Source organism: Empidonax traillii, unplaced genomic scaffold (assembly GCF_003031625.1).
Source record: "Empidonax traillii isolate 1590-97213 ecotype Southwest subspecies unplaced genomic scaffold, ASM303162v1 scaffold1829:size57346, whole genome shotgun sequence".
NCBI classification, from domain to species: Eukaryota; Metazoa; Chordata; class Aves; order Passeriformes; family Tyrannidae; genus Empidonax; species Empidonax traillii.
The window spans coordinates 35,609-52,254 of NW_020957022.1; the positions used below are offsets into that span (position 1 = coordinate 35,609).

The 16,646-nt window shown below is 44.4% G+C and overlaps 1 protein-coding gene across 1 annotated transcript; it reads right to left on the reverse strand.

Annotated features, from left to right (window-relative positions):
• Positions 1 to 690: 690 nt before the first annotated feature.
• On the reverse strand, positions 691 to 11,588 carry CD200 (CD200 molecule). The gene is made up of 6 exons (XM_027908768.1): positions 11,542 to 11,588; positions 8,803 to 8,884; positions 7,721 to 8,047; positions 6,850 to 7,116; positions 5,337 to 5,447; positions 691 to 788 (listed from the first exon to the last, which is right to left on the reverse strand). The coding sequence occupies exons 2-5, from the start codon at positions 8,858 to 8,860 to the stop codon at positions 5,341 to 5,343; spliced, it is 759 nt and encodes a 252-aa protein (XP_027764569.1). The 5' UTR covers positions 8,861 to 8,884; positions 11,542 to 11,588; the 3' UTR covers positions 691 to 788; positions 5,337 to 5,340.
• Positions 11,589 to 16,646: the final 5,058 nt, after the last annotated feature.

The window sequence follows — 16,646 nt, forward strand, 5'->3', positions numbered from 1 at the left end:
GAACTGTACATAAAATGAACTCTATCCCAACTCAAACAGGTCAAATAAAGTACAATACTTATATATTACATAAATTACACGTAATTCTTCTTTCCCAACTGCTGCTTTCTTTAACCTGTCACCTGCTTGGAGTCCCCTATTGCTCTTCCCCAGTAATTCTGACAAATTCAGGGTGGTTTGAGTTCCTGTGGCCTCGAGTCCTGTGGTTTTTGAGTCCAGAAGGTGTTTTTGGAGAGAGAGTTAAGCAATGCTGCCTTTGGCACAGTGACACATTCACTGAGGAAAAGGAGCTGGAATAGCTGGATAAGAGAAGGAAAACCAGACCATGGGAAGAGGGCGATGAACTCAAAGTTGTTGCAAGTGAAACTGCAGACGGAGGCTGGCAAAAATTAAACCCTTCCCTACTACAGGAGCAGTCAGGCACTGGAAGAGGATCCCCAGAGAGTCTGCAGAGCTTCCATCCGTGGTTGTTTTCCAGTCTCAGCTGGAGGAAGCTGATTTTCACAGCAGCAGTACCATGAGTGGCACAAGCAGAGAGGGTTTTGGCACAGCAGAGGGGAGGACTAAGTGGTCCCTCTGATCCTACTTGTTAAGATGAAGGGTCCAGGCTGGATAAAAACCACATTGTGTTAGTCATTTCAGTGATAACTCGGTGTCTAGGTAGGGCAGGGTATGTATCTTCTTTTTTTGGCTGCTTCTTTCCAGCCAGTCCAGTCATTATTTCTATTGTCAACTTTGGGTTGCTGGCCTCTGATGATCTGGAAGGGGAATGGAAATCCTCAAGGATCCTAGAAAACAAAGAAAGAAAGAAAGAAAAAAAAAAGGCAGGAAAAAGGATGAATTGTGGCCACTGTGTTGCTGCCTCAAGAGCGAGGGGGGAGAGAAATGCACAGTGGGGAAAGTGGGGAACAACAGTCACAAAATTGCCCTTTGGTGAACAACTGTAGGACCTTCCCTGCCTTTTTTTTTTTTTTTTTTATTCTGGAAGTCACACACACTGCAGAATTCAGGATAAGACAGCGAGAGAAGAAAGACACAGAACCCTGAAAGGATTCATAAACTGTGAAAAGCAAACTGACTTTCCTGGTTGGTAAAACACCAGGATAAAAGCTGTAAGGTTTTATATGGAGCATATAAACAGTTTGATATTTCAGAATGTCTTTCTGGTGTCTGAGATCCAATTTATAACACTATCATCACCTGGCTTTGAAGACAGTGACCAAATATATGGCACCTTTTCTTTTCATGAAGAAGAGCATAAAAAAATGTTTCCATCTCCTTGTCTAAAAACCCTTCATACAGCCAGAGTATTTTGCAGAGTGTTCTGGAATTGAGCATATCAATAATTCTTGCCAAGGAACTGAAACAGCAAGGTAACTATTCATTTATCACAGGAGTGCTATTTTCGCTGCCTTTCAGCTGCATTTTATTTTCTGGTTATATCCAAAAGCACAAATATGATGGACAGGATGGAAATGCTGTTGGCACCCCACAGCAAAAGCCACCTTGTTGGCAAAAAACCAGCTTTTTAGCAGCACAGAGTTCAACACTTCTCCTTTGGATGGGCAGGACAAATTCTGGGATGTTTCCTACAACCACCACCTCCACCCTGTCTGCAACAAACAGGATTTATTTCATCCTGAACAGAAAATTAAGTGGTCTACCAGGGAGCAGGTGCTGTCTGGAAGCAGTGGATGATGAAACCCAAAACCATCTTCACTTGGGCTGCAAAATATTTACGCCTGTGGGAAACCTGGGGGGCAGCTGACAGCAGAATTACCTCTTGGCTGACATTTTTGTAATGAGGGTTGTTTTGCTTGTAATCTTTTTTTTAGTTCCCCCCTCATTAGCTCTGTTTTGGTCTGTTTGGCTACAATATTTTTACACTGTGGTTTTTGGGGGGGGGGGGGGGGTTGGGGTTTGTCTGGATTTTTGTTTGCTTTCTGTTCTTTTTTTTGTGTGTGTGGGTAGTGTTAAGAAGGGCAGAGCAATGAGGCTGTTGTGTATTCACTGCACGGGTTTTTTTGCCATTTTTCTGGGAATTAAAAATAGGATAAATATATAAACCTCCTACTCATGATAAAGCCACACTTGAGAGGAAACCAAGAAACTCTAAAATGAGCCTCCCCAGCTGGGACATGACTCCCAAACACCCATTCCTTTGTGAGCAGGGCAAGTTAGATCCATCTGCCTCATGAAAGAGGGAGCTAAGGCCTGAGTTTATAATCTGAATGTCTGGTATTTAGCCTGTCTTTTCTGGAAAAATTATTCTGAAAAGTCCCCTAAACCCAAGCAGCTCTGTTGTTCTCAACTACCAAGTCTCTCACGAATAGTAAATCCAGATGTAGGTCAAAGCAAATCCACTGAAAAAACAAGTCAAGTTGTAAGATAAAATAAGAATTGCCACAATTCTAAGCCAAAACTTTGAAACAAAGCCTTCCCCAAACTGAATAAACACAAGAGACCACTGCTATAGTGGCTCTTCCAGAATTAATTGCTATTTTGACTATAAACAAAGCAATGGAAAGTGTCTAAAGCAATGGAAAGTGTCTCTAAGCTCTTGTTTATGTCAAGTTTTCCAAATAACTGGAATTTCCTGCACAAGACTTATTTCCCAGCCTTTCAGGACACCAAAATTTGGGTTTCTGGTACCTGGGTATTACAGCTGATCAATCAAGTTGCTGTTTGCCACTTAACAAACCCAAATCTATACTATTTGTAGCAACTTCTGAAAAAAAAACAACAATCAGGGCATCTTAAATCCCTATTCAGGGTATCAAGTAATCCCCAGCTGGTGACAAAAAGCTATTTTCAACTTGTTTTATAGTGTTTCTGTAAAATGTGAAGCACACTGAGGTTCAGTATTTCTTTGAAATGCAGTTGCTTGTATTCAAACACAGAATAATTAGGGCTGGAAAAATCCATCATGTCCACCCCTCTGACAAAAGGCATAAAACGCTGCTCACGTCTGACTTCCAGAAAATTTCCACCTGGAGGAAAAACCAAAGGTTTTGGTTTTTAAACAACAAAAAAAAACCACCCCCGTAAAATTCCTATGCTGGCACTTTCCACAGAATGGAATTTTTTCATCTGACCTAATCTCTTCTTTTATGACTCTTCAAGTGTTCTCCTTCCAGCTTTCTTAGGTCACATCAGATCTATTCATCGACAAGCCCCATGTTTTTCTGACCTGTTGCTGTCACTTTTTTTTTTAAATACAAATGTACTATTTGACTATTTATTCACCTTTCCACACGGCAAAAGCTGCATAAGCTGCCCCATGCTTAAAAATCAACACAAACCAAAAGAAATCATTCTGGTCTTTCTATGCAGTGGTGAAACAGCCCTTGCTGGGCCACTGCAAGTCACCACAAGCCTCCTGGAAAACAAAAACAAGCACATGTGGAATTTTATCCCCTCACAGACATCCTGCGAACTAACTATAAAGCTTTTTAATTGGCCAGGCTGAAATAAGATTATCCTGCAAGCCTTGAAGGAAGCAACTGATGTCGTGGAAGGCAGTCAGGTTGAGACATGTAAAGGAGAGTTAAGTCACAGGAATTTATTCAGGCTAACAAGGCTTTGTTTTGCTTCAACCCAGGCTCTTGGCTTGTTAACTGATCGCTTTACCTTGGTGTAAATAAGCTCTATTGGTTGAGTCAAGAAGGAAATTGTACCTTTTTTATAAGAGTAGCACCAAGAAAGGCTGGGGGGGGATGGGATTTTGCCTGCTGATTCATTGTATTGAGTGAGAGGCACAGCTAAATTCACTTCTGCTTGTCAGAGATGGAGATGCAGAGATGGAGTTTTCCATCTGCACTCGCCACAAAGGCCACTCGGTTTGTCCCCAGACAAGTGACTTTTTGCCAGGCATTGTGAGGACACTCCACATGGGAAGTGTCTCTCTTTCAGGGAGAACTGCAGAACAGATCTCTGCTCTGTAAGTGGTACACAAGGAAAACACCCTGGGGAGGGGGGTGGGACATCAAATCTCAACCCCCCCAGCCCTTGACCTGATCCTACCACAAAGAGGAAGGAAACAACCAACAGAAAAGCAAGGAAAAAAAAAAAGCCATCCATACTCTCAAGAGCAGCAGCAACTTGGTCAGAGAAGTGTCCCCAGCCAGCCAGATAAAGAGCTTTTGTTTTACTTCATGGGCAGCTTGACCAGACTATAAAGGCAGTGCTTGTTATCTGGTGCAGAATGAAGAGCACCATTAAAGTCCAGTCAGACTGATGTTTTCCAGCCCTCTGTTGTGAGGTCACAAAAATCCCTTCCAAAAAAGTATGTACGTGGGCACTGCCTCTCATTCCAACACAATGTGAGCACAGTAGAGCATAAAACCAGAAAAGGGCTTTCTGCAGGGTGTTCCTGGCTTTGGGGGGAATCAACTGCAACTTGAAAAAGCAGAAAAATATGTCACAGACAATTAAGGGAAAAAAAACCCCAAAACCAAAAACAAGTCACCACAAAACCAGACAAGGATCCATATCCAAGGAGGGTTAGGGGATTTCCTCGTTACAATATGGTGTTTGTGGAGTGGTAACACACTGGAAATATAGTGCTTAAAATTGCTGCAGTTCCACAGGTATTCTAAGGATTCCCAGGGAAATGACAGTTATAATTATATCCAAGAGAAATATTAAGTAACCCCTAGAAACAGGCACAAAAAGAGCATCCTGGGGATAATAAAATAAATTAAAACAAACAAAACACACACAAAAACCAAAAACAAAACAAAACAAACAAACAAACAAAAAACAAAACTGATTGTGATAGAGTGATCAAACTGCACCACTATGGGAGTTTTTACAGCAAACTAATTAATGAGGACTTCAGGAAACAAATGTGCATTAGGAAGATGGACTACACATTGCTTTTATCAGGAATTCCTTCCTCCACTGTGTGAAGGAAGAGGATCAGCTGGCCAAAAGTTGCTCTGGTTAAAGTAACGCTGCCCTTATAAGACTGATAAAAACTACAAGCTCACTGCAGAAGTCACATCCTGGAACTTGCTACTCAAAACCCACGATAGACGGGAAGGAACACAAACAATTCGCTCAAGTCCTGCTTTTCACAAAAAAAAAAGTCACTCAAATCCTGCTTTTGTGACACAGCATTTTGATTTGGTTGAACACCAGTGAAACTACCACTGATCATCAAATTTCTGTCATTTCTTAAGTCCCCCCCACTCCCCTGATTTATTTATTTTTAGCATGCTATTAGTAAAAACGGTGCTGTGACCAGTAGAAAACTTTTCCCCCCTGAGGGGAAAACCACTGGAAAACTTTTCCCCTGAGGAAAAACCACTAGTTCCCACACATCAGGGACTCACCACTTCAACACCTCCGGCATATTTTCTTCCTCCAGAAGAGCAAACACACAGCTACAACAACGATTACAATCACAGCAATGATCACCAGCCAAAGCAATGAGGGTCCCTCTTCTGTGGAAACAAAACAAAGGACACACCGAACGAAGCTGGTTTATAAAGAAAATAAGCCAAGAGGGGCAGGAGGATGTCTGGTTAGTGACAAGCTCTGATGTTGTGAAAGGCATTGCTGAAATACATGAAAGCAGAGATTGCTCAAAACAGAGAGTGAATTTATGAATCCTCATCTAGCTAGATGGAACTATTCATTGGAATTTCTCATCCTCTAGAACGTTAAGACTGCTAAAACAACAAGCTGTCAGCTGATTTTTTGTTCTCCTAGCAAGAAAAAACAGTCTTAGCTTCCTGCTTTCTGAGACACATATTTTCTTTTCAAAAGGTCAAAACAAAAAGAATACTGAAATTCGGACAGGAGAAAGATTTAGCATGCTTTTTCAATTAGGCTAGTTCAGAATTAAGAACTGGATTTGAAGGGGTTTTAAGTTTTAGAGAGAAAATATTAAAAGGCAGATCTTGCTCTGTACTAATATTCCCGTAGCAATCACTTCTTGAGCATCTAATTTCAGAATTAACCCACATTTATGTGCTGCTTTTCCTGTCCTAATTTATCAGTGGTCTCCCCTTTAAGGTTCTGAGTTTGGAGACACATGAAGTCAATACTTCTGTATGAGCTAAAAATGGTAATTCATCTTTTAATGTTTCTCCTTCTCATCTGTAAAACTGGGGTGAAAGTCTTTCCAGCAGAGCAGAACGTTGGAAAAAGAAATAAAAGAATACTACAAGGTATTCAGATGTTACATTTATGTATTTAAGATGTCTGCACAAACCCAACACAAGCATCTTCAGCTGGCTGCCCCCCTGTATGCCTGGAAATACTATTCCTTCCTCACCATGACTATTCCCTCCTTCCTACATCTCTAGTGCCAAGTCCTTCTCCTGTGCTCTCTCACAGAAATCAATAAAGTTATGCTGATTTACACAGGATGAGGCTCTGCTGCTCTTCTAAATTCATAAATTAAAAATACACAGGTTAAAACACAACAAGAGCATGTGGTAAGTTAAACACAAACTTTTGGTTCAGAGATAGCTTGTTACGAATTTCAAAACTTCCACTTCTGTGGTCATTAAGCAACCCATGGAGTTTTTACTTCACCTGGGTAGATAGCAGGTGATATACTTATTTTTAGGTTGTTCAATTACGAAGGCCTGTGTGAAAAACTGAAGTTTGACTTGCTGCAAAACACGTGGTGCCTCTGAAACCCACAGTTTGGCTTTCCCCTCCCCTCCTTGGATAGGACTCGAGTATGTCACTGTTTCAAAGGCAGCAACAAATGCAAATAGGATTTCATTTCTTAATTCTTGACACACACACACACACCTCTCACTCCCTCCTCTTCCCAGCAGACTCCTACCCAAACAAGAGAACACCAAGAGGGTGCTTGCATCATTCACCCACCTCCGCTAATTTTCACTGGCAGTTCCCTCGCCTCGTTCGTGTTGTTCACTCTGCAGATCAAGCCCTGTGCCCCGATCCTCTGAGGGTTGTGGACTTGCAGTGTGCTGGTGATGGACACCACCCCACTGGCGTGACTGACCACCTCCTGTGTAGGAGCAGAATCGAACAGGTTGTTCCAGGTGACGGTGGGCTCTGGGAAGCCAACAGCGCTACAGACGGCTACCAAGTGACCCTCAGAGATGTTGTAGTGGACAGATGCATTGAGACCTTCCAACACACAAATGAGACAGTCCATCACCACAACGAGCTCCTGGTCACAGGCAGTAACAGCAGCCAAACCATCATGAACCAGAGCAAAGCTTGCTGCATTCACACTGAGCCCAAAGAAGCGCTCACCGGGTCAGGTTCCCTCCAGGACTCAAAACTCCTCCCCCTATCCACGAGTTATGTACCCCAAACATTTCACTTAATCTGAAATCCAGGTATTAAAATAATCTGCTCAGTAAAACCATTTCTTGGTCCCATCTGCTAATTCTCTATCAATTTGTCACAGCTCAGAGCACTGGGGTTGTTGCTGGCACTGAGAGCAAACAGCAACAGGCAGTGTTGGTTTGCCAAAGTCGCATCTGGGACTGCCCATGGGCTTGCAGAGATCCCACTCCTTGCTACTCAAGGAGTAACAACCAAGAGCCCAAACCACCACAAGAGTCTTGAATGTGACCCCCAGAGTCTTGCTCACAGCAGTAATGCCCTGTTTCTGCATCCTGTTCCACCAAGGGATGCTCCTGTTCCTGAATCTGCCCCAGGACATACTGTGGGTGACAAAACACCTCTTATTCCACCAGAAACACATCCCTGCAGGGAACCTCACCAAAAACACTCAGGCAGGTTCGTCCAGAGACGGAGCCCGAGGGGAAAGTGTTGAAGAGGCACAGGTAACATCCTGAATCATCCATCGTGGCGTCCCAAAAAGTGATGCTGGTCTCGTTGAGCCCCAGGCTTGTGAAATTCATCCGGTCTTGATAGGACTTGTGAATCTTCAATCCTTTCAGCTTGCTGTATGTGGCTATGTTCTTATGGGACTTCTCAGAGCCCTTTTGCCACGTCACTTGCACGACATCCATGGGTTCTGTCAGGGCACAGCTCAGAGGTGTGTTGTCACCCACCCTCACTTGGATTTCTTCAGCCTGGGGAACAACTGCAGGGACATAAAATAGTCACAGGGGCAGATATCACACATATTCAGAAGTTTAATGCTGATTCTAAGGCCTGGATTACCCACAGACACAACAACTCCTCCAGTTACATTCTTCCACCAAAAAGTCCTTCTCTTGAGTACTCCTAGAAATCGCTGATGTTGATTTACACTGCCTGAGGCGCTGGTTTTCTTCTAAACTGTTCAAATGACAAAAGACTCAGCCTATTTCTGTACCCATCCCTGTAGACTTCCTTCTCCAGTGTCACTAAATCAAGCTCCCATCTTCCCATTCAGCACACACTCAATTTTTGTTTCCCAAGAGCTAGAGGAAGATTGAGTTGCATCAGGGATTTACACACCAAGCCTTTCTCAGAGGAGTAAACATGGCTCAAGAAGAGTTTCTGGACCACGTAGTTTTAGAGCTCACAGCACATTCGAGACGGAGAGAAATAAAAAAACAGAGCTTTGTTCCTTAGGGAAGGTTCCACAATGGGAAACTGAACTCAGGTGAACAGTCGTGTCCAGTGTCATCATAGTTATGGGACGCTGCTTGTCTCTTGCCTTCTCAAAATGCTGCTTCTGGGAGGTGTTATGTCACACCTGTCAGCTCCATGTCTCTGCCTCAGCATGTATCTAACAGCATCAGCAATCTACATCTCAGCTACTTTTATCTCTTACTCTGACTGTTGGAGCCTCAGGAATCTGAAACCGGTTCCCAAACAGCTTTCAAGCAGATTGCAGGAAATTCAACTTACCCTTTGCCATTCCAAGCCCAGAACATGCCAGACACAAAACCAGAAAGGGGAAGGTCATTTTGGAAGAGGAAATCTGCTTCACCTGAAGGAAGACAAGGAGAGATGAGTGACTCAATGACAGACCACTTTTTGGTGATATCATGCCATCAGGGTGCAAAAATTAAGGGTAGGTTTGCCATGTGAGAAAAAAAAAAAAAAAATCTGTGTTTAGGCAGTAAGATTTGGCAGGTCTCATTGCCCTGTTCCCTCAGCTGATATTGCCACAACACAGCTGAATTGCAGACCTACCTGAAGCTGGCATTATATCCAAGTGGAAACATTATTTTGCACAGAATAGCTCTGTGACACACTCCACCCGCTGCTGAGATTTTAGCAATGCCTGCAAAACCAGCTGGTGAATCTCAGAAGCATCTTCTGTCAAGAACACAAGGAAATCCCAGCCTTTTAAAGATTCTCACAGAAGGGAGAATCGACTGCAAAGCATTTTTATGTTGTACAGATTAAAAAAAGGAGGGCTGATGAATAAATAAATGAACGACAGGAGGAAGAAAAACGTATTTAAAACAAATTCCTTGTGCACACAACGCACACACTGACAACCAGCAGCCTGCCTTTGCATTTTAAACACAGTGCTAAAGCAAGCCCTGATACAGCTCTGCAGTTACCAAGCACAGAGATCAAGTTCTGATGTGTAAAAACCAGGAAACAAGGATCCATCAGCCACAAGCCCAACGAGCAGTTTGCCAGATAATACAGCGTAGCCAGATATGTAAGCACTAAGAAATTCGGACAGGTACTCCTTTTAAAAGCAAGCAGATCAAGGGCCAGCATAGCCAGCAGAAAACACCGAGGTCAAGAAGTGTTTATAAAGCAGTGAAAGACGTGCCACACCTGCAGGCAAGCAGAGTTTTCAACTCCAGCCTTCTGTGTGTCACCGCCTTGGGGCACCTTAATGCGCCATCAGGCACAGGCCGGGAAGACAAAAGGTTTCACACCATGAAGAACAAGTAGCTATATGGGGCACCAAAGGAAAGGAAAAAAAAGAAAGTCCTTAGGATCACAAGTCCAATCATCCTTAAAAAAAAAAAAAAAAAAAAAAAAAAAAAAAAAAAAAAAAAAAAAAAAAAAAAAAAAAAAAAAAAAAAAAAAAAAAAAAAAAAAAAAAAAAAAAAAAAAAAAAAAAAAAAAAAAAAAAAAAAAAAAAAAAGACACACACAAAAAAAACTCACTCACAAACTCCACACAAATAACAACAACAAAAAAAACAACAGCAAAAACACAAAGTATCAGAAGAAAGGGGGAAAAGGTGTTCAAGACTCGGACTGGGGGCAAGCAAAGCGCGAATCTTTCATTTCTTCACTGTGCCCGCCTTTCCCAACCCACTGAGCCCACCTCGGGGGGCTCTCCCCAGACCACCTCCCGTGCCCCCCCTGCGCCTTCCCAACCGCTCCTCTCTCCGAACACTTCCAGAAAGTTTCTTCCTGAAAGTCTTTCAGCTTTAAAGAGGCTCCCCCGGGGGAATCCTCTCCGGGGCCACCGAGGCTCTGGAGGCTCACGTTTCCTATCGGGGCGATGCCAGGCTGCGCCTCCCCATCCCGCCCCGCACCGATAGCCACGCCGCTCCCCGAAACACACCTTGGAGCCAGGAATGCCAGTCGGAATGCCAGCCGGGAAGGCAGCAAGAGGGATGGGTACTGGCGGGCAAGTGCCTGGCTGCAGTAGGGGGAGAATGGAAGGAAGTGCCCGGCACCCTCCCCGTCCTTCCCCCGCCTCGTCCCAGCGGTGGGATCGCGGTATTCCCGATGGAGCGGTGACGCGTCCCGGTAGAGCTCCTTACTCACCCAGTGCAGCCTCGAGGGCTATGAATAAAAGCAAATTACAAGTCTGACTTAGAAGACTAAAAATAAAACCAAGAACACCGCTTGCTTAAAGCAGGAAACGTCCTAAATGTGAGTGATCCACAGGGACAGCGCAGAGTCGGTTCCAGCAGCTCTCCGGGATGGATAATAGCGCTGCTGCTGATGGAAATCAGTAGTGTAAACCTGAACTTCAGAGAAAATTTGGGGCTTCACTCCCGTGAACAGCAGAGAAATTCCTTCTGTGTTCAAAGCACTTCCTCCCCCGGCTTCTGTTCAGGGGTGGCTGAACATGAATTTTAATTAAAGACGTCTGTGCTGTCATAAAACACTCAAACTGGAATCCAATCGCAGAACGTGATGTAACAATGACAACAAGTGATAACAATTTATAATAACGGCCAAGAGTGATGACATTCACCAGCCATACACTGCACTTAAAATGACTAGTGTTCCAAAAAGTATTTGGGATTCTTCTTCAGACCAGATCCCTTCCTGGAACTTATTTATTGGAAGGCTTCATGGGAAATCACACAACAACATACCAAGCTTTTGCTAAACCTGGTAAATTATTTCTTTCTTAATTACCACAAAAATAATAAGAACTGCAGGTCACCAACTCAGCAATAGTCAACAACAAAATGTTAATACACCAAGGCTCCACCTCTTCCCTGAACCCTCATCCCTGATAAAAAAACAACACCTGGTTTTTTTTGAATCCTTATCCCAGATAAACACCACTTGTTTTTTCTGACTTTAGTCTGTAAGAAATTAGCAGGAAAAAAAAAAATCAGTGAAAGAAAGGGATTTACTGAAAGGGAAAGTCATTTTATTACACAAACTCTCTAGGTAAGTTGATTTCATACCCAGTTTCAGTGCCCACAGCTTGTGAGTATGAAAGGGTCTGGCCTGGATCTTTCAAGTTCCTCTTCGTGGGTGATAAAAAAAGTTAACCCCATAACCTCTTATATCATTGGGAGTGGTCTTTTGCTGCTAACCTTCCTGTTGGGTGGAGAGGAAAAGGGGCAGCAGGAGCAGAACAGGGCAATCTCTGCCATCTTCCTGTTGTTAACATCACAGAATCTTCCACTGACAAGTTGTCTCTGTTGTAGTTTTATCAGGCTTGACAGAAGCCACCCATTTCCCAACGTGATTAATTAAAAAGCAGCATCCTCAGCGGGCAATACAGAACATTCAGTGTCTGCTGTTTCCTCAGCTGTTCATACCTGCTTGTTTATACTTTCATAAACACACGTGTTTATATGCTGTTCATACCAGATGCAATATTTATCTTACACAGCCTCGAAAAGTCCGCTGATTTAAACCATCGTTGCTCATGGGAACATCAAAATTTCAAGCCCCTGCCAAAATTAACTGACAAAAGATACCCAGGGAGTGGCCAAGAGCCCACATAAGCCTAGAAACGCTTTCTTGTTTAAGACAGAGATGTGTGGGAATATTTGGGGCGCTGCTCCTAAACCGTCCTGAGGAACAGGGTGGTGTTTGAACCTTCCCCAAAGTCATCCCAGGCTCAACCTGTGTTAACTTTGCTTGTTCCTCTGCTCTCAGTACCTTTTGACCTGTGAAAACAGAAAGCCCCTGCTGCCCCAAACAGGTCTAAACTGTTCCTGGAGTCTGGAGCTCAGGGCAGAGTCTCTTCCAGATGGATACAGCTGTCCTTGCAGACATCTCCCTTTCCCTGCCAACTGATAAACCAAAGCCACCTGGCTTTTCAGCAAGATTTCAACACTACCACTACCTTTATTTAACACTTCCCTCTGTCCCCCAGGATCAAGAGGCAGGTCTTGAGTCGCTTAAATTTCACTCTGCCAGCTTTCCCTTTTGTTTGTTCCTTCTAAAGCAAGTCAGGTCTCCAGCGACCTACTCATTGTTTGAGACTGATGTACCTACACCCCTCACACCCTTTTTTTTCTTTTAAGGAGAAAAATATGTTAGCAAGTCTCCTGAGCTCACCTGCCTTCACTGCAGTTGAAGGGACTTCAGAGGGAACCCCAGAGAACCATACAGCTTAAAGTAAATTTACCCAAAAGGGCACTGTGCCATCAAAGCAACAAAAGGAGTGAAGTCCCAGGAACGAGTCCCTGTTCTTATTTAATAAAAATTAAAAGGGCATTTGGAGAATTTTAGTGCTATTTTACAGTAACTCACACCTACTGAGGTGGAAGAGTTCTGTATTTAGGCAAATGTTGCTACTTCCTGAATGGGCTGGAGAAGCCTCGAGAAGAAAGAAGAAAATTATTAAAAGGGTCTGAAAAGTAAGAGCTGCTTCTTTGGAAGAAAGGGAGCAAACCAGAGCTGAGCAGGGAAAGGACAGTACTGAAGCAGTAGGTGAAGACCAGAGGTAACCTCAGGGCAGACAGAGGCAAATGGAAAGAATTCTGAGGAGAACAAGACACAGAAATCCCCTTCTGCCCCATTATCTGCTCTCATATCAACTGTTTCTTTTTACAGGGACCAGGCTTGGCTCAGCTCAGCAATCAAAGTTCTAGAACGTTCTTTGAAAATTACCTTCTCTGGAGAGCTTGGGGTGGCCAAGGGGTAGCACAGACTCTCTGGAGAGACAAAACCTTTGAAGTCAGGGAGAAGGAGAGTAAGCAGGGCAATCTCTTGTCCTAAATCCTAGAGAGTTCTTTGTTCCTCTCCTTTTATTTATTCCCCTGTAATACATCCTGCACACTGGTGGAAGAGGCAATCTGAAATTCCTTCTGTCAGGAATAAGGTCTATTCTTTATTTTTTTTCCTCTGGCTTCAGGGTGAACACACTCTGCTGTTCTTCCTTTTCTGGCTTAATTTCATCTGTCTTAATGACCTCTTTTAAGCAGGGCCATTTAAGCCACTAACCAGTGACACCTGTGCAGGTTTAAGGCAAAGGATATCATACAGCTGATCCAAACTGCCATTAATTAAGAGGGAAAGGAAAAAAAAAAAGGATGGCTAAGAGTCAGTCACACAAATTCCAATGAAAGCATTTGGGTTGGCTTTCCACCTCTAGAACAGCCGTGTAAAATGGAAGACACCTGAATTTAAACTTTGCCGAAAAAGCAGGTTTGGTATTGAATGGATTTAATGGCAGTGGGTGTTGCCTGGACGTTTTCTCTGTACTATTTCCATTTCCATGAAAAGCAGTAGTTAAGCTCACCCATCTCTTCTTTTGTTGTGCTTACACAAATACAGTGTCGGCTTCCAATCAGAGCCACAACTGAAGATCACACACACATCCCGTGAAAAAAAATCCCACAGATAATTTCACTGAAAAAAAAAATTAGATTAATGAGCATTTAGTCTCAGGAAACACTTGTTTGAGGAATGCCAAGCTGAAGACCTCTTTGTAACCTGCAACACGACGGATTTCAAGGCAAGTTGAATCAGCACGTGATTTTCAGGATGCAAGGAATGGTTATCTTCCAAATGCTGAGCAACTCTTGCTTAAAACATCGCTCAAGATTGAGTTCTAAAGGTCCCTCCAGCGCTGCACCTGCTTTTACCCATCCCCAGCGCGGAGAACAGACTTGGGAACACCCACATTCCCTTCCCTGCTCCTTTCCAAGAGCTCTTTGTCCGGGAGAGCGAGGAAGCACTGACACCCAGTGCCCGGTTCCTTCTGTCGGCACATCCCAACATCCCCTCTCCCAGAGACCACGGTCTGTGCGTGCTGCGGGAAGATGCTCACGGAATCATCTCCTCCTGGAACAGCTTTGGATACGGTGGTTGTCGTTTCTGGAGACCTGGAGTTGGGTTGCCGGACAGCAAAACGCTGTTAGAATGTCCAGAGGGAGAAAACACAGCGCTGGGGAGTTATTGTTTCAATGAAAGACTCACTTGGATGCGTTTTCCCGTCCGCTGATGATCTCTCCCGCTAGAGGGAACTCTGAGGCCACCAAAGACAGGGCTCTGTGCTGAGGATGCACCGCCACCCGAGCTGTGAGAGGAGCCTTCGCAAAATACATCGGGGGCACATCTCCGTCACACCTCCTGTAGCGACACAAAAGAGTTAGAGGGGGACGTTTCCAGCTCCAGCCCTTAAAAAAATAACTTCTCTTTTTCATAAAAAATTGCTTCGTATTTTAACTTGGCATACAAGTAAAAAACAAGTACCAAAAAAAAAAAAAAAAGTACAAAAAAACCCCCCACAACAACAAAAATCCGAAAAAAAACACCAAAACCACAAACAATAACCCCAAACAAACCAAAATAATAATAATAATAATAATAAAAAAAACAGCACAAAACAAAACAAAAGAAAACCCCGATAAACCAACCAGCCCCAAACAAGTCAAAAAGAGCTTGGTACAGTTTTGTGGGTCTTCCCCCCACACACACGTGCACTTCAGCTGAGACACCCACCAAACAGGAAAAGATTTGGGAATGGAGTTTATTGGGAAGGTGGTGAGCAGTGGAAGGTTGTCCCTGCAGCTTCTCAGCATCCCTGTGATGAGGAGAGTTTATCTTGGGAATGCTGAGGTCAGTTTTGGGCCTCTCACTCCAAGAAGGACATGGAGGGGCTGGAACATGTCCAGAGAAGGGAATGGAGCTGGGAAGGGGCTGGAGCAGCAGGAGCAGCTGAGGGAGCTGGGGGGGCTCAGCCTGGAGAAAAGGAGGCTCAGGGGGGACCTTCTGGCTCTGCAATCCCTGACAGGAGGGGGGAGTCTGGGGGGTTTGGGCTCTGCTCCCAGGGAACAGGGACAGGAGGAGAGGGAATGTCTTCAAGTTGTGCCAGGGGAGGTTCAAGTTGGATGTGAAGGAAAATTTCTTCATGGAAAGGGCTGTCCAGCATTCCTGCACTGCAGCAGAGGATCTTCCCCTGGATTCCAGAGGATGCCAGAGAAGGATCTTCCAAGTTGCAGCAGGGACAAGAGAAACAAAAGTGCCTTAAATCAAAGAACCTGATCCGTTTGGAAGCTCTGCAGGAATTGCCACACAGGGCCAGTTCCTCGAAGTCTTCCATGCCTCTTTTCCTCTGTTTTCTGAGCCACCTCCCTCGCCCCAGACTACTATCAGATGCTTTAGGTAAAGACGTGAGAAACCAAACCGATTATGTTCAGGCGTGAAAAGTGTTTCTTTTGCCCCTGTCGATGTTCTGTCGGTGTGAGGCTGCCCCCTCCAGCCCCTCTGGATGCATCCCTGCGGCGGCAGAGGGAGCACTGCATCCCGGCCGCTCTTCTCCAGAGGATGCTCGGCACAAACCCCTCCTTCTTCCCTGAGGCAGGAGTGGCGTTTGCTGCTTCACAGCTCCTGCCTAACACACAGAAGTCATTTTACAAGCTTTTTATATATTTAAAAAAAAAAAAAAATTAAAAAAAACCGGGGAAAATGCAGCACTCAGACTTTTCCAGTACCAAATTTCCCTGTTCCACACAACTTCGGGATGAACCGGGGTGAAAGAGCCCAGAGCAAAGGGGCCTATCACATCTCCTTCCTGCAGATGGATGTGCCTGCAGAACACACACAGGGGCTGCTTAACACCCAGAGGGGAGGGTTAAAAATAACCAGGTCTGTGTTTGGTTTCTGGTTGGTAAAGGACAGATGTTGATAACTGAGGGGATTGGTGACCAAAGGCAGCTTCCCTGGGGGTTCTGAGGGTGAGCAGGAGGTGCTGAAATTCCCCCCAGTGAAACAGCAGCTCTGCAGGGAGCTTGTGCCCCCAGGAGGATGTGACAAGCTGGATCAGTGCCTACTCCAGAGGGATTAGGGTGGGAAGAGGTGATAAACCTGAGCTCCTCTCTGCTTGCCGGCTTGGGGCTGGTGCCTTGGATGTGTGCTCATGGGCAGGATTGGAATTGTGGGGTGGTTTTGACTCTAAACTTAGAAAAGATCCCACCCTCTGCATTTGCTGGTTGTGATGAAACCCATGAATCAGAGGGCTGAGACTGTGGGAATGGTGAGGAAAGCTGTTCCTGCCCTTCCTTTGGGATGAGAGCAGAGGTTTCTCCAGTGACCCTGAGCTTCACCTTATTAAAAGCAGGGGTA

Bases quoted from the DNA above. Each gene is read 5' to 3' on its own strand.
- CD200 (XM_027908768.1), bottom strand. From the start codon at position 8,860: ATGACCTTCCCCTTTCTGGTTTTGTGTCTGGCATGTTCTGGGCTTGGA. The intron at 7,117-7,720 runs GTGAGGTTCCCT...GTGTGTTGGAAG, and splicing joins AACCTGCCTGAGTGTTTTTG to GTCTCAATGCATCTGTCCAC. The intron at 5,448-6,849 runs GTGGGTGAATGA...TTGTTTCCACAG, and splicing joins GCCAGTGAAAATTAGCGGAG to AAGAGGGACCCTCATTGCTT.